This window comes from Hylobates moloch, unplaced genomic scaffold (assembly GCF_009828535.3).
Source record: "Hylobates moloch isolate HMO894 unplaced genomic scaffold, HMol_V3 SCAFFOLD_1, whole genome shotgun sequence".
In the NCBI taxonomy this organism is placed as follows: Eukaryota; Metazoa; Chordata; class Mammalia; order Primates; family Hylobatidae; genus Hylobates; species Hylobates moloch.
The window spans coordinates 177,202,815-177,221,360 of NW_026652276.1; the positions used below are offsets into that span (position 1 = coordinate 177,202,815).

At 33.0% G+C, this 18,546-nt stretch overlaps 1 protein-coding gene across 1 annotated transcript in view; it reads left to right on the forward strand.

The window, feature by feature from the left end:
* The window catches only part of SEMA3E (semaphorin 3E), a 116,238-nt gene that overhangs the window by 78,251 nt on the left and 19,441 nt on the right, over positions 1–18,546 (forward strand). The window contains exons 8-14 of the mRNA XM_032761203.2: positions 299–368; positions 3,050–3,194; positions 5,588–5,810; positions 9,106–9,197; positions 11,526–11,567; positions 13,155–13,321; positions 18,297–18,364. Of these exons, the coding sequence (XP_032617094.1) occupies positions 299–368; positions 3,050–3,194; positions 5,588–5,810; positions 9,106–9,197; positions 11,526–11,567; positions 13,155–13,321; positions 18,297–18,364 (807 nt within the window). The remainder of the gene's footprint in view (positions 1–298; positions 369–3,049; positions 3,195–5,587; positions 5,811–9,105; positions 9,198–11,525; positions 11,568–13,154; positions 13,322–18,296; positions 18,365–18,546) is intronic.

The window sequence follows — 18,546 nt, forward strand, 5'->3', positions numbered from 1 at the left end:
TTCTTTTCATTTTAGCCAGGCACACATGCTGGGGGAAAAGGGATTGCAAGAACAAAAAGGGGCTCATCTTGTCAGCTTAGAGTCAGTGTCTGGTTCCTTCCTATTGTTCAGCTCAGGGCCACCCAGAACAGCTGAATGATTAGCTCTGTTTTGACTTGGTCATGGTTGTATGACTGTATATGAAAATATACATCTTAAAATCTATAACGGGTTCTAAACAAATTTATGTGAATACATTCTCTTTGCATGCAAAGAGAGCTAAAAATACTAAGCGATGGAATGGTCTTTAATTTTTCAGAGGACGTTTTTTTGCTACCTACCAGAGATCATAAGAATCCGGTTATATTTGGACTCTTTAACACTACCAGGTGAGAAATTTATACAGTCAATAAAAACAATATAAAACAAGAGATGCCTCACTGGACTCTCCCTTCATGGTGTATGTAAACTTGAAAGACTATTGACCCAGTTGCTGTTCTCATTTTCTACACGTTATAATCACCAATTGATCTTTATTCTCCAATATTTGCAAATGTACTTTCATTTTCAAAAGCTCAATCTGAATCCAAATCTTGTTTCTGTTTATAGTACCCAGAATCCTCCTGTGCTCAGTATCCTAATCTCTTCACTCTCTCATCTAGAACACGGTGATTTTTTTTTTCACATACAGTTCGTAAGATATCAGTCCTTACGATATGTCATTATATGTTGTAAAGTCTAGGATAATTCCTTTATTCATCATATAGAATTTTCCAAGCCAGGCTTTCAAGGTTCTATCTCAACTGTTACTCACTTGCCTTTGGACATTTTCCCTCTGAGTTCACTAATGGTCTGATTTTGACAAGATAATGCCTTGACAGATGCCAGTCAGTGTCTACTTTGCTAGTTCCCATTGCTATATTTTTATTTATTCACTTATCTTGCTTGAAATAACTTTCTCCTCCAACACTGATTTAAGTCAGTTCTCCAATACTTATCAATTGCCACATCCAAGAAAAATTTCTCGACTTCTTAATCATAGAACACTCTTCTCACTCTTTTATTCTGATTTTCCTGCTCTTACGTTGATTCATAGTGAACACGTGTTCATCATTTGCTCTCTATCATTTAAATTTGCTGCTCAAGTTTAAAATGTATAATCTATTGTTTTCCGTTTTATGTTTTTGTATTTTTTTAACCCACAGTAAAGTGCTGTAAAAATGGATAAAATATTATTTCATGTATTTTGACACGCAAATAAAAATATTAGAATCAGTTTTTGTTAAAAGGTTATATAGACAATTTCCTGAGTATCTTTCTAGGTAAGGCATAGTGCAGGTAAAATGATTAGGATAAAAAATAAAGAAGAATATACCTCAATTCTCTTGACAGGGCTAGAATAATATTACTGAATTCCTCTTTTACATCATATAAGCCATAAACTGTCACATAATTATGTATACTGTGCTTACGTGGGGTCTTTCCACACAGCTTTAGTTTGTTATTTTTCAGCAGGTAGTTTCTAATGCTTACTTAGAGAAAATAATACCTCTCTTTAGACAAGAATCCCGCTGTTGCAAAGAGACCTTTTCTTCAACAGAGAAACAGGGAAACAATTTGTCTATCGATTATTCCTTGATGCAAAAAAAATAGTTAATGTAGATTGGTAGTTATCACAGTGCATGGAGAGTACTTAACGTTTTAACTTCATCTCCTCCCTTATGCTGTGAATAGTTCATATGTTGCATGATAATTCAGTGAATTTATATGATAAATTAAAGCTATGGAATAATTGGTTTGGTTTTTCTATGGGTTAATATGATCAGATTATAAGCTATTTTCCTAAATGATAGCATAATGCATCTTTCTGAGAAATCAAACATAAGACATTATTGTCTTCTATAATTTCTATTTTGACTGTTCAATTTATATAAATCTGAGAACAAAAGCTTCCCAGCTGTTACCTGACATAAGGATTGATATTTGTAGAATGGTGATCAAAGGTGTGCTACCACTTTAGTTAGGAGACTATCTCAAGTGTTCCCTGTATCCCAGGCATTTCCAATTGCTTCAAGGTGTCTTATAAAATGTGTAAATTGGGGGTGTAGGACAGTAACATAACTGCTGTTTTACAGGTGTCTCGGGATGTAGGAAACTTTATTTATATAGAACTTTGAATTTCGCAAAACACTTTCACAAACATTAATTATTTGGATTCTTACAATACAGAGATTCTGATAATGTTATAATTCATTCAGTTCATGCTAAATTAAGGAATATGGCAAGATTGTTTAAAAAATCTTTAAAAATGTCCTTTTGTAGAATCTGATTACAAATGTCTTCAATAAAACTTGCCACAGTTAGTCAACTACTGCCTTTATACTGTCAAGTAGAAATTTTAATCAAGAAAATTTTTTTGCTTTCTGCTAGTTCTGGAGATGAGGGATCTAAGTTTGATATAGTTAAAGTAATTTTAAAGACACTTTTTGGTGACTGGAGGAAGGAATATACAAGCATATTAATGTCTACATGAACCCCAGCTAAAAAATGGAAAAAAAAGGCCTAAATTTTCATAAGACTTTAAATTGTTCTTTAAGTCATATACATTAAGAAACTTAATACATCTTAATAGAATTTGTAGCAATATTAACAACATAGTGAGTAAGAGGACACTGTCTACTTTGAAAATAGAACAACATAAAAGGAGATAATATCTAAATGAGTAATTCAACTTGGGAATAAGTCTTTGTTAATATGAAGGCCAGATCTCCCTTAATAAAAAAATATAAAAACACAATACAAGATTTAGAAATAAGTGAAGTGGCATTATTTTTGTCATTGTAACAATGCCATCTTCAAGTGTATTAAGTGGGCAATTAAGAAAATGGTAAGTTTCAGAGTTTCAAAATTGGAAATATTGCAATAATTAACATCTAGAATATTCTTTGCTTAAAGAAATTGCAACTACTTTACCCAAAAGACTTGACTCTTATCTTTGTAGGCTGGGGTATTTGGCTAGATGACCTGAAGTTAGTTCCAGAATAATAATTATCTTTTTTGTATTTTTCAGTAATATTTTTCGAGGGCATGCTATATGTGTCTATCACATGTCTAGCATTCGGGCAGCCTTCAACGGACCATATGCACATAAGGAAGGACCTGAATACCACTGGTCAGTCTATGAAGGAAAAGTCCCTTATCCAAGGCCTGGTTCTGTAAGTTTAGTTATATAACAAATAATTCTTTTTTTTAAGTGCACTTTTGGTAATATTTTGTTCACTGTTTCATGTGTTTTACAAGACTTTGCAGATAAACAATTAAGGAATACTATACCTAAAAGTATGCTTGGTGAAAAGTATATGTAGTAAAGAAATATCCTTTCAAATCTCAAGTTTTATCCTTGTTATTTAATAAAAAGAATATATAATGGACACAGCAGTATTATAAAATATGTACTATTATTGATATTTTGGCTAAGTAACACCAATTGAAATTTTATTTTTAAAAGTACTGGTGAACACAGAAACATTCAGTAACATAAACATCGTATTCCTCTCAGCCTCTTCAGAGGAGTTAGCACCACATATAATTTCCAAGCAAGACAATGTCACCAAATTTGTATGTTCTAATATTTAAATCAGCCTCTAATTTCCCTAGGCCAAACTGTCTCCTTACTTCTTATTGTAGGAAATCTATAAGAAGTTTTTTTCTCTACCTCCTCAGAATCCTTAGCACCTCATTTAAGATCCTTGCTGGCCCCTTAGGAAAGAAATGCCAATACAAAGGAATCACTAGAGTACAAAAGTTCTACCACTTGTCTCTGAAATATACTATTAAGATTCTTCTTAGCTAGGCATGCAGTCTTTTGCGCTTTTAGCACACATGGCTAAAACTGATGATGATAGTGAGGGTGATGATGAGATGATGATTTTGTATCATTCATCCTCTGTGCAACTAGGTTGGAAAAACTTTAGATCATTGTTATGTGCTATGTGAGCTATGGAGAGCAAAGATTTAACTTGTCACACAAGTCAACATCTATACTTTTACAAGCAGCTGGTGAAATCCCATCACTACGCTGATTCCACAATTACTTGCAAGTCAAATAGAAACCGTTTTTGTAGAGCAAAAGCCCAAAGTGGAAACAAACCTTACCTCCATTAACAAGTGTTAAGGCTTTATCATTTCAATCACTCTCTCTCACTAGCTGAAAATTATTACTTCCAGTAAGACATAAAGTATATTTTATTTCACTCTATTGATTGAAATTACAATTTTAAATGGAGAAAACCTACTCCTGTGGCTTTGCTGGAAATGCTTCCTGAAACCACATGGTCTTAAAGGAGATTAGGAGGAAGTGGCTGGTTATGGAACTGCTTCCAAGCTAGTCCAAAATGTTTCCAATTATGTATCATGAAAGTACACTCAAGTGAAAAATCCGTGCCAAATTAGGAAATATGGTCTGATTTTAAAAACCACACCATTATAAATGCGCTCTTTGTGAAATCTGATTACTAAACTACTGTATTTATACTCTAAAGTGGAAAATTTTTATCAAGGTAATCATTGCAATTGCTTCTAGTTCTGGAGGAAAATATGTAAAATAAGGGAGCAGTTACTAACAAGCATGAATCAACGCATTTAAAGGTTTTCCAGTGAGTAACTTAAGCTACTGTTGAGTATTTAATTTTTTAGTCAGTGGTTTAAAAATTGACATGTTATAGCACATATTTCTTGTTTTCCCAGTTTATTTTGTCAAATCCATTAAAAATACAAATTCATATAGATTACAGTAAACAGAGAGTGTTTTTTTGCCATTGACAATTAACAGTGATAACATCTGAATAGGTTTTTATGTTGAACCACTAAAATTCTATAGTCAGTGAGCCAATCAGAACCATCACTGATCATATTATCATAGATTCAATAGTGGTAAAGCTATTTTGTACAGTTGTGATCCTTAGTTAGAAGTTTCAACACAACAAAGAGATTTCTTCTCTTCGTATGAACAATAGATTGTTTCCCTTAAAAATTTAACTTATATTACAAAAAAAAAAATTTCAAAAACAGAGAAAATAATTTGAATACGTATGATGTTAAACATTTTTACCATCCCCAAAGTCTTGATAGTAACTATACTTCACTATTCCAGAATTTATCTAGTTTCTCTGTATATCTAGTGCTGTATGTTTGAAATAATTTAGCCTTTCCAATTTCTGAGGAAGATTCCGTTTCTGTAAGGAAAAATGTATGGTTACTCACATGGACATAAAGAGGGGAATAACAGACGTAGGGGCCTGCTTGAAGTCAGAGGGTGGGAGGAGGGAGAGGATCAGAAAAAAAGAACTATTGGGAACTAGGCTTAGTGCCTGGGTGACAAAATAATCTGTACAACAACATGAGTTTACCTGTATAATAAACCTGGACATGTACTTCTGAACCTAAAATAAAAGTTAAAAAAAAGAAAAATATATGATTACTAAATATTTCTAAATGCACAATTGACTAATTTGACATCTTCAGTTTTTCTGATTCTTCTCATAATTGATTATAAATTTTCTCTTTGGGTGTAAGGCAAAAAGAATTATCTGATCCACTTGTTTTTCAGTGTGCCAGCAAAGTAAATGGAGGGAGATACGGAACCACCAAGGACTATCCGGATGAAGCCATCCGATTTGCAAGAAGTCATCCACTAATGTACCAGGCCATAAAACCTGCCCATAAAAAACCAATATTGGTAAAAACAGATGGAAAATATAACCTGAAACAAATAGCAGTGGATCGAGTGGAAGCTGAGGATGGCCAATATGATGTCTTGTTTATTGGGACAGGTAAAGAAACGAGAAACTACTCAGAGATATTTAAATTGACCCTTAAATTCAATAATTTTAATAATATTTCTAAAAGCACCTATCGACAAATCTGTCCATCCGTTAAACCATTTCACGCTGCTAATCCAAAATGAGAAAGATTGAAATAGAGACCTCATGTGGCTGCAATAGTAAGAGTTTAGGCCAATTGTCTGGGAATATTACCACTTTCATTGTCAGAAGTGTCATGGTTTGACCAACAAAATATGTGGCTTTTTTTCAGATGTGAGAAATATTGAAGCTGACAAAGAGAGGATTTGGGACTTGCATAGCACATAATTCCTTCTGCATGATCAATACTTCATGCATATGAATAAATGAATAAGTAAAGAAATGAATAATAGATGTTAATGAACAAAGTTGGTTCCAAATAGAAGTTCTCATAGTGGAAGTAGAGTGTCATAGCAAGAACAGTTCTGTCAGTTTCCCAGCTCCATTACTGACTTTGCTCAGTGAGTCCTGGAGATTTTGTAACAACTTGGAACTTGGGACAATAACTTCACCTAAATCTCTAAACACAGCAATTCTTATGAGCTCACATCAAGATCAACCATTTGTACCAAGCAGGCCAAATGTTACCAATAATATCCTGCATTAATAAAACAAAGTATGATAAATATGCTAAAGGTGATATTTTCAAATAAATTTGTAATTTCAATTAACCCATACATTAGATCTAACTTGTAGAAGAGGACTTGAAATCTTTCAGCCTCCAGAGTAGTATGTAGCAAATTCTTTGAAGTGTTTTAAAATCCTAGTCATTTTTAAAGTGTTTAAAATGATTCTTTCTTTCATTGTCTTTCTTCTTATTCAGCATAGTAATTGCTACAGTAGTTGATCTTTAGAGAAGTGAGCATTCTAACATACATGACTTTCATCATAGATATATAATTCTCAAGAGATATTGGCATAAGCCCAGATCAGGAAACAGGATATAATATTAATATTAATATTGGTGCTTGGGCTTCTCCAATAATCCTTTTGTTTTTATTTTTGTTTTGTTTTTTTGTGTGTGGCTTTTTTTGTCTTGTGTGTTTGTTTCTTCCTGAGCTGGAGTCCTGCTCTGTTGCACAGGCTGGAGTGCAATGGCACGATCTTGGCTCACTGCAACCTCTGCCTCCCGGGCTCAAGCGATTCTCCTGCTTCAGCCTCCTGAGTAGCTGGGATTACAGGCATGTGCCACCATGCCCGCCTAATTTTGTATTTTTAGTAGAGACAGGGGTTTCTCCATTTTGGTGAGGCTGGTCTCGAACTCCTGACCTCAGGTGATCCGCCTGCCTCGGCCTCCCAAAGTGCTGGTATTACAGGCGTGAACCACCATGCCCGGCCATCCTTTTGTTTTTTAAAACAAAGATTTAAAAAAGAAAGCGTCTATCTTATTCTTAGAAATTGATCTCTGGTACGGGCTGTATTTTATTCATTCATTTTAGGAAGTTAATGTTAATAATATGCTCAGCACTGTGGGTTCAAGATTAATGGTGTCATCAGATTTCTTTAGCAAACTTGAAATTACTTGGCCATAAATTCACTCATAGTGACTTCCAACAAAATTTTTAGAAGTTGCATAATCAATACTAATATTTGATAAAAGTAATTAAAGTATTAGTTTGGTGCAAAAGTAATTGCGGTTTTTTGCTGTTACTTTAATGGCAAAAACAGCAATAAATTTGCACCAACCTAATATGTTATTTTTAAATGCCCTGGAAAGCAGAAGCCACATATAACAGTCCAAGAATGTTTTTAGAAATATTTGCTTGTCATATTGATCAAAGTAATTCCAGAGAATTTCAGAAGTATGAAGCATATATTTGTGCTGCCATATACACCATGTTTAACTCAAAGGTGTATTGAACCACAGATTTTCAGAAAAAAGAACATGTTTGATGAATGTGAAATGGGTACAACATTGAAAAATCCCACAAACAGTAGTTATTTTGTCCAATATTTACTAGACACCGGCTTTAATACAATACATATATGGTCCTTATTAAAAAATCACTAATTGCGAATTAATCATTTGAGTCTTATCTTTGCTTTTTGCCTGATATAATTGTCAAGTATTTAATATGTGTGCTTAGTTTTCAAAATGATGATAATTTTTGTTTCCTTTGGGTAGTATACAATACAGGTAACTGTTATTAGCTTAATTATAATCCAGTTTTATTATCTCATCCATAAGACTTGATAATATTTCAACAAACTGCTGAAATAGCATAGAAACTCTTAGAGAAGAAATTCAAAGTGCTCTTTTTATTCTAAATTATGTCTAGCATTATACTAAATTATTTGTATAGGCAAATTAATGTGTTGTTAAAATTTTTATAGGAAGGAACAAGTTCAGAATATCAGAAATGATAAAAATGAGATGGAATTTTAAAATATGAATATAAACTTTAAAAATAAATGATGATTATGGAAACTAAATGATTGGTACATACACCTCTCTCAATGGTGTATACTTGGATTTTTTTCTTGCCAAAACTGTGTGTGCTTGCATGTATGTGTGTGTTTTATATATGTGATGAGTTTCACAGTGTGTTGCTTGGAATATTCCCTAAGACTAAAGGTAGAGTTTTGTACCATAAAAGTAGCTTTCGGTAAAAAAATTTTCTTGCATCATGCATCACAGAAAAAGTAGCTAGAATAATTTGGCGTCTCTCTTATGTTTTATTAATTCCAAAAGACATTTTGATTTTTGAATCTATGATTTGATTTTTGGATCAAACTATTTGAAAAAAATCATTATTTCCTCTTATTTTTTGGCCACACATATAAAATTAATTTTGCTAATTAAAAATATGAGTTTATAAGTAATCGTATTGTTTTAAACTGACAGTGGTTAAAATGTTTCATGCATCTGGATTTCAAATCTTATTTGAATTTATAGTCACTACTTTTTTTTTCTTAGATAAAGGCTTCTCTGTCCCCCAGGCTGTAGTGCAGTGGCATGATCTTGCCCACTGCAACCTCTGCTTCCCAGGTTCAAGCAATTCTCCTGCCTCAGCCTCCCGAGTAACTGGGATTACAGGTGCCCACCACCACGCCTGGCGAATTTCTTTTGTACTTTTGGTAGAGACAGGGTTTTGCCTTGTTGGCCAGGCTAGTCTTGAACTCCTGACCTCAAGAGATACACCCATCTTGGCCTCCCAAAGTGATTACAGGCATGAGCTACTGCACCCAGCCAGCTACATGGTTTTTTTTGAAAACCAGACTGTGACACAGATTCTAGTTTATTTCTTGTTTTGTTTTCTTACAGATAATGGAATTGTGCTGAAAGTAATCACAATTTACAACCAAGAAATGGAATCAATGGAAGAAGTAATTCTAGAAGAACTTCAGATATTCAAGGTATTTAAAGTAAAAAATACAGACCAAATTTATGCATTACAACTACAAGTGAGATGTAAATAGGAAAGATACTATGTCCATTTTTTTCCCTAACAGGTGTGTTGTGGATTCGGAGCTAATATAAGTGAAGAATTATTTCAAATTCTAATGCATCTGTTTGATTGTTACAGACTTTTCAACTGAGAGATCAATATTTACCTAGCATGGAAAGAATTTCAGTGAATAAACTGTGACTATAAAGAAATAACATTTATACTACATATAATTTTCAGAGCCAGTATTACAGTCACAGCTTGTAGAAATGTACTATCAATACTGACAAAAAAAATACATTTTCATATTGTGAACATTGTGGCAAGATAAGCATACTGCTTTTTATGAAGTGCATTAATTATACAAAGAATTTACTACAAAAGAAAACCAATAGAAAATGATAATAAAAAAGACATGAAAAAACAATTACATATGCAGATACACTTACATACATAGGTGCATATGTGTATATATATGCGTATGTGTGTATACATATATACGTGTGCATATATATATAAACACACATATGCACTTATACACACACACACACACATCAAGTCGCATCATTTGCAGCAGTTTTGGTCTTTAAAGTCATTGTAACACTGAACTAGTGAATACTGACCACTGCTCCCATTGGAAATACGGGGTTATGTTCCAGCAAATTTCTATTTATAACATAATTATCAATATTTACCAATATTTATCAATAAGTAACCTTCTTTTATGTGTGTTTGTGTTTAAAGACACCTTATTTAATGTATATTGCTGATGACTAACATTGAACTCACAGCGGACAGCACTATAATCCATGCCTGAATGAAGCTTATCTAAGGAAAGAGTTTTCAATGTTAAGGCACAGCACAGCTTTTTTGAGTTTAGGAACATTTAACAGCACTTCAGCAATATGCTTGGGGGCCATTTTAAAAACAAAACATCAACAAAAAGCACAGACATGTGAAAACCTTGGCACTACATCGTCCATGAAAAAGATACCTATTTACACTATGAAAGCTGAAACAAGAAAGCAGAGTGAAGCCTTGTTTCATCTCAGCTGGGAATGTGCATGTCCTGTGACTCAAATTTTTTGCCACTCTGAGCATGCGTGTGCCCATGAGTTAAAAACACAGAATGTCTTGATATGGGGGTTGCAACTAATTTTAGCAAGTAGGCTAATTTGCAAATCCAGAATCTGTGAATAACAAAGATTGGCTCTATATGTTTGTAATGGGTAGATGTGAAAACATTTTATAAATGAGAAGCAGTACATTTTGCCTTTGCTGTACTAGAACACAGATTCCCTAGAGCCACACCCAAAGCTAACCACCATCCTGTATCAACCAGAACAGCTATGCTTTTGTTTATTTTGCACTCTGGGACTCTACATAAGATTTCATTTCTTGTTATAAAATGAAATATGTTTAATATTCACTCACCACAGTGTTTTGTTCATGTAAACTCTTAAGAAACACTGTTGCCTGAATGAATAAATGAATGAATGTATGAAAGCATAAAGATTCTGTAGTTTAAGATAAAAATAAAAAATTTAAAAAAAAACACTGACATAGAGGATCAGTTCCCTTTTTACAAACAGCTTTTCAAAGGATAATCATCCCCAGAGTGGATTTCACCTGTCTTGTGGTTTTCCACTTGCACAGCTGATCTGAGTTTATTGTGCTCCTTAGGGAGGCACCAGCCTTAACAATCTTAAAACAACATATTGGTACCCAAAGCTATGGTATAAATTGTCCTTCCTCTGGTGCAGTTCTAAGACAATCAGGTTATTCATCTTGTTCAAGGAATCCTGGGTTAATTGTGATTCACAATGATCACTCCAACAGAAAAATATTTTGTTTAGGTTTGGGTTCAAATGATTAAAATCACCTGGTTTATTAGCAATAACACCTATTGAAAGACACAATAGTTTCATTTCAATGATTCAATTACTTTAATAGGAAGAACATTTTGACTCTATTATTTTATTTAAAGATACTTGAGTTTCCAAAGCACAAGTAATATTCAAATGCAAATTCAAAAATCATATTCCAGAGACAAACAGTAAGTTGGTTAGATTTCCTGCTGCTCTTCTCATCTGCATATCTGCCCACCCTGTTAGAAAACAGTTTTTAAAGCTGTATTTTAATTGTATTTGCATATTGATTTACTAAAATGAAAGCTATACAGTACTTAACACAGAACCACTTATATAAGTAATGTAATTTCAGGAGTTTACAACCATATTAAGGTAAATGTTTTTATACTATTTTCTTAAAAATGAAACCTTTTTTAAAATTTCAGGATCCAGTTCCTATTATTTCTATGGAGATTTCTTCAAAGCGGGTAAGTTCTGTGTGTGTGTATGTGTGTGTGTGTGTGTGTGTGTGCACGTAGGTGTGTGTAGGTGTATGTGTTCTATATGTAAGCTAAGGTCAAAGGATATGAGAACATTAGTACATGTGCTTAAATATGAACTTATTACAGTTTTATTTTTCTTTTATTACTTTATTTTATTGTAGTAAGAACTTTTAACATGTGATCTACCCTGTTAACAAAATATTAAGTGTACAATACATGTTTAATGGCTATAGGTACAGTGTTATACTGCAGACCTCTAAACCTTATTAATCTTGTTTGACTGAAACTTTATGTCCATTGATTGATTCTGACAAAAATTTGTCATGATTTACATTTGATACATGTTTTCATTTTCTGTCTCTATAGAAAGGAAGATGAGAGTAGTTTTACTTCTACAATCATGATAACACTTTATTCCCTGGTTATTTTTCACTAATGTTTTTCAAAAACAATGGTAACAATGATAATCCAATAGTGTGCAAGGAAACACACCTCCTTTCCACTTCACTGAAATCAGTTTGGTGTAAACTTCTTTAGAAGAAGTTGTTGCATATATTGCCCCAAATTTATTTATAAATAATCCTTCATGTTCAGGCAAAAGGAAAGATATGATATTAAATGTTCAGCCACTTGTTCTGTAGATGGATAGATATACACATCACTCTTCTAGATGTTATATGTCAATATTTAAAAGACTATTTGCTTTCCAAGTCTCTTATTAATTGTTTCTATAGATTTGTGTTCTGTTTTTGAGATAAAGTCTCACTGTGTCACCCAGGCCTGAGTTCAGTCGTGCAATTACAGCTCACTGCAGACTCAACCTTCCCAGGCTCAGGTCATCCTTCCATGTCAGCCTCCTGAGTAGCTGAGACCACAGGCACATACTACCAGCTAATTTTTGTATTTTTTGTAGAGACAGGGTTTCGCCATGTTGTCCAGGCTGGTCTCAAACTCCTGGGCTCAAGCAGTTTACCTGCCTTAGCCTCCCAAAGTGCTGGGATTACAGGCATAAGCCACTACAGGCATAAACCCAGCCATTTCTATAGATCTTTAAAGGAAGATCCACAGTGTTGGATAATGCAAGATAATGAACACAGCTTCTTGATTTCTTGTCAAGTTCAGTGTAGCAATTTTGGTACTCCTGCATTTATGCATTTATGTCTATGAATGTTTCTCAAATATTAGAGAAATGAAAGTATAAATATTCTATTATCTATACTGAACAACTGCTATAATTTTTTTTTTTTTTTTTTTGAGACGGAGTTTCTCTCTTGTCGCCCAGGTTCCACCTCCACATCCTAGGTTCAAGCAATTCTCCTGCCTCAACCTCCAGAGTAGCTGAGATTACAGGCGCCCGCCACCATGCCCAGCTAATTTTTTGTATTTTTAGTAGAGACGGGGTTTTGCCATGTTGAGCAGGCTGGTCTCAAACTCCTGAAACTGCTAATTTAAGTGAATTAAATTTAAGTGAACTTTTTCTGAGGTGATTGTGTATAAATGTGAAAACTAGGTGTAATAGCTCAGTGAAAGTTTTGTCCATTTCTACTAGTGACCTCTTTCTGATTTCTGTAGCAACAGCTGTATATTGGATCTGCTTCTGCTGTGGCTCAAGTCAGATTCCATCACTGTGACATGTATGGAAGTGCTTGTGCTGACTGCTGCCTGGCTCGAGACCCTTACTGTGCCTGGGATGGTATATCCTGCTCCCGGTATTACCCAACAGGCACACATGCAAAAAGGTGAGACGTGATACCTGATTAACTATTTCCCTTGCTTAGGAAAACCCTAATGCTTTTTTTTTTTAAACTTGAAGTTTTCCAGAAAATACATGTATTAATTATTGTGTACAGAGACTGGAGCTGAACATGCTGTTGACCTTTTATTTTTTCAACAAGGTTTGAGTCAGTTTTTCCCTCTTTTGAAACTTTTGCTGCAAGACATGAAACGAGTTCAGATAAACTTAAAATATGGAAATGGCAAGCCACCACACATGAGAGATTCAAAGACTTAAAAGGAAAATAAATAAAGAAATTCTAAAATACATCCTGCATTTGCCCCATGTCCTCTCTACCAGCTGGTCTTCATTTATTTCATTTTGAAAGTGAATATTTTAACTCCTAGGCAAATGCATGACCTGTATAATTAATGAAATGTGTGATTTAATTCAACACAAATGAAAGGTACTTAAAGACCTCCAAACTCCAATGCCTACAATTCTGTGAGGTCATTGCCATTTCCTACAGAAGGTAAATCCCAGGATTCTTTAAGCAGAGATCTTGAGGTGCAGTTAAGTATTTTGAAGAATAAGGGTATCTTTTCACTCAGGCCATATGAAATTGTGCATTCTTTGTGGAAATACCTCAGGAAAAAAGTATTTTTATTTCTTACAGAATAAGCAGTTTCTTTCTTGCAATAAAATGACCAAAGACAAAATAAAGCAAACAATAGAAGTATAGACAATTTTCCTACTGAAAAACAGTTTGTGTTAACTTCAATTATTTAACTTTGGGTTACTTTTCTGTAAACATTTTTCAGAATATAATTTAACCCAATTTAGTGTAGTTCTTGTTTTATAGGTTCAAATATAGCAGAATCTCATTAAAACTTCACTAATTCAAAACTTTTGTTAATTTTACTTGAACAAAATTAACACTCCAGTGAGTATTTTTTAAAAAATGATATAATAAGCAGATAATAAAATTATGCTTTGAGAGGACATTTCTGAACTAAATTTACCAACTGTATTAAAGAATTGAGCAAATTAGTTGATTTTGCAGAAGTGCTTGTTGATGTTTGAAAACAATTCTTGAAGAATATAGTTATCTAATTATTTGAAAATATTAATTATTAGTGTATTCACCTATTAAGCCAATTGCTGTACTATGCGCAAGGGATATGAAGAAACAAGCATAACCTCTTGTCAAAAGGAAATTGGAACCTAAAGTGAAGAATGGAATTGTAGATAATGATAGTAGTAGCTTGCTATTGAGCACTTACTATGAATGAGCTACTGGATTAAGAGCAATGCGTGTAATACTTTATTTAACTCTCAAGATAATCTGACATTGGAGCTTAATCTTGGAGGTAGAGATATAAGAAGATTCTAGTCAAAGGGAATTAATTGTCTGCACAAAGAAATAGAATGCTTAAAAACAGGCATGCTGTTCCATGGGTCAGGAGTGAAATAGAAGAATATGAGAGTAGAATGTGAATTTAACCACAAATAACAGCATTAATTATTTTATTGTCATTAGCAACAATAAAAATGTTTACAAGCCTTGCAGCAAATGCTTATGAATGACAGGGTTTTGTGTTAGGCATGCAGTAGTGTTAATGAATTTTGATTGAGCAGTTTCCATAGTTAATTTTTTTATATGGTGCATCTTTTAACAGTGTACAGCCCTAAGCTTGTTAATACAGTAGATGTGGTGGACAAAAAGAGTTACTTGGAAAAAGTCAAGTGAATGAGAAAAATAGTAGACAGGAAGGCATGAAATGCTGGAATCAGAAGCCGTGCTCATAAATGAATTAGTTCAGTTCAGTGACATGTAATGGAGATCTTTCAGTGGTGTCAAATTCTTTTGAACCATCACTTACCCCTGGAGGAGAACTTTTTGGATAAGTTCCAACACATGAAGGTAAAATAGTTTGCCTTTATAGCAGATCATTTTTGCTTCAGACCTGAATAGAAGCAGAAATTGAAAACAGGTCATTAAAATAAATACTTTTCTGCTCAAAGAGTGAAAATGAGTCAACAGGGGGAAAACATTAATTCACAATCCAAACCACTTGTTTAAAATGATCTTCCAAAATACACTATGGTTTATAATGCTAGAATCTTTTTCTTCCCCTTGCTCTCGTATTTTGTCTATTTCCAGTGTTCTCTTTAAAAATGTCTAAGAGACTAGAGATATAAGAATAATACGCAACTTTGAGAATGAAAGCAAATTTGTTCAACTTTCTGAAACTTCTCCATATATATATAATGTAAATATGTAATATACATGTATGTGTGTATATATGTATATATGTAATATATACATGTACACATGTATATAAGTATATATGTAATATATATGTATATATGTATGCATGTAATATATACGTGTATATATGTATACATGTAATATATACATATGTGTATGTATGTATATATGTAATATATACGTGTGTGTATGTATATATGTATACTGAAATAAAGGAGAACTATACTGGGATAGTATAAAATGAACTGAAACCTTGCTGGAGAATGTGGTATCTTTCTTTTCAAATATATGTTTCCAATAACTTTCGGCGATATTTTTGCATTCAGTGCTTGACATTGCTTATCTAGAATTATTTGATTGTTGCTTGCTTATCCTCATACCACTTGTATAATAATCTTTATACAATACCATCTCGGCAAAGTGGAAGCCATTTCTCATTTTATTGATTTTATTCCTATCCATTATTCATTATTGCTCATCAGGCTTTAGGTTCTCAATATAGAAGCAATACTCAAAAAAGTGAGGGATTAACAACAGCATTTTAATTCTCATCTAGATCTGCTATTAGTTGTATAATAATTGTACATACTAGTGTAAAACAATACAGAATCATACAGCTTTCTACTTTTGCTTGTTATTTTTTCATAAGCTCTATTTTCAATCCAGTTCAGTAGAATGATACAAGTGGCAGATCTAATATTAACTTTGTAAAATCTCAGGTTTTTAGGTAAGGTTTTCTAATCCGCAATCTCTACATTAAAAAACAAACTAAAACTAAAACATACTTTTGTACACAGGTCATAATCCCAAAAATTGCTTGGAGATGTTGATCTGCTCTAGTTTTTAATATCTATTAATTTGTTAAATAAGATCTGAACTCCTGTGTGAGAAAGCACTTGATCTCTTGAAATAGCATTCTATTATTGTTATTTGGAGACAGTAAGGGCACCCTAGAATGAAAAAAAAAAAAAAAAAAAAGAGAGACTGAAATAGATTTTAGGTGTCATTTTGCCACCTCTATTTTACAAGGGAGGACACAAAGAGCCAGGAAAGGGAAGAAATATGCATAAGATCATACAGAACATTAGTGGTGGTATTGGGAATTAAGTCTGGTTCACTTTTCCAAATTTCATCATTGCATATGGTTAAAGCATCTCATTGTCACTTTGGGAGCTATGCTATCACCCTCTAGGGTAAAACTTCTGCTTTGCCTTCTGTTTTTCCCTCAGTCTTGAAGAAATGCCATGAATTAGAGAAGCAAGTGGTATTTTCCACCTTTATGTAATACTTTTATTTTAATCTCTAAGCTAAATTAAGTATGCCAGAGTTCTTGATTTTAGAATTTCAATACTATTAATACTAATGATAATTCTCATTGTTTAATTCCTCAGAAAAATGCTTACATATTAAATCATTTTATATATAATGTTATATTGTATATTTAAAGATATATATATATCTTTATATATAGTTGTTGTTGTTGTTGTTGTTGTTGTTGTTCAGATGGAGTCTCACTTCATTGCCAGGCTGGAGTGCAGTGGTGCAATCTTGGCTCACTGCAACCTTCACCTCCCGGTTTCAGGCGATTCTCCTGTCTCAGTCTCCTGAGTAGCTGGGACTACAGGCACACACCACCATGCCCGACTAATTTTTGTATTTTTAGTAGAGACGGGGCTTCACCATGTTGGTCAGGCTGGTCTCGTACTCCTGACCTCCTGATCCACCCATCTTGGCCTCCCAAAGTGCTAGGATTACAGGAGTAAGCCACCATGCCCTGCTAATGTTTTTATATATATTCAAAACATTATATTATATATATATATATACACATTATATATATATTCTTGAATTACACATACATATAATGTTTTATATATATTCAAAACATATGTATATTACATATATTCTGGAATTTTATATATATAATGTTATATATATATAAACATATATATTCTGGAATTTCTCTGCAGATACAGAATATTGTATTTTTTTTCAGTTGTATATCTAAACAATCTATGTAATTAAAACAATACTAGAAATGACTCTAATTATACTAGGCAGATTGAGGGGGAAAATACTAATATTTCTTGAGTCCCACTAGTGCACAAAATCCTGCTAAACATGAAGAACACACTGTCACATTGAATAGAGGCATGTACTTCCTCAATGTTGTGTCTGAATAAAAGTAAGCTGACTATAGTATATTATTAGTTTATGTCCTATTTTTAGAAATTCTATTTGTACTAATTGATTATAACGGCTATAGAACAAACTATTTGGATTTTAACACCTTTTTCATTTGTGCTTTATTATATATATAGGAGTTTTATACTCAAAATAACTGTTTTGTACTCAGTAAATACTTTACTTCAAATCCCATTGTCTTTCTCTGCTCAAATACTTTACCATTCAAGACATTCTCAAACTAGAAGATTTCTTGTTGAACTAAATTTTTACAAAAAATAAAGAGAAATATATTCCATTGTTGTTTGAGTTTCCAGAATTCAACATTACGTAAATAAAGAACAGGGTAACATAGATCTTAACTACTGAAGAACATACAATGGAAATATGAAAAACTATGAAACTTGGATTTTATTCTTATTTCATATGAATGATCATTTTTTTCAGTAGCAGAATACTACTTGTATATTTAATGCAATTGGCTGCATTTTAAAGTCTGGAAAATTGAAAATATGAACATCTAAATGCATTTACTTTCTTTCAGGCGTTTCCGGAGACAAGATGTTCGACATGGAAATGCAGCTCAGCAGTGCTTTGGACAACAGTTTGTTGGTAATCCATAGAAAATCAGTTGTTCTGGGTTACTCAGAGAATACATTGAACATAAACTGCAAACTTCTTAAAAAGAGTCCTTTTTTTCTTTGTGATTCATGTATACTAGAACAATGTAATAAGTATTCTTTTTCTCTGACATGTAGTTAAAATTTTGAAAATTTGACATCTAATTTTTACCT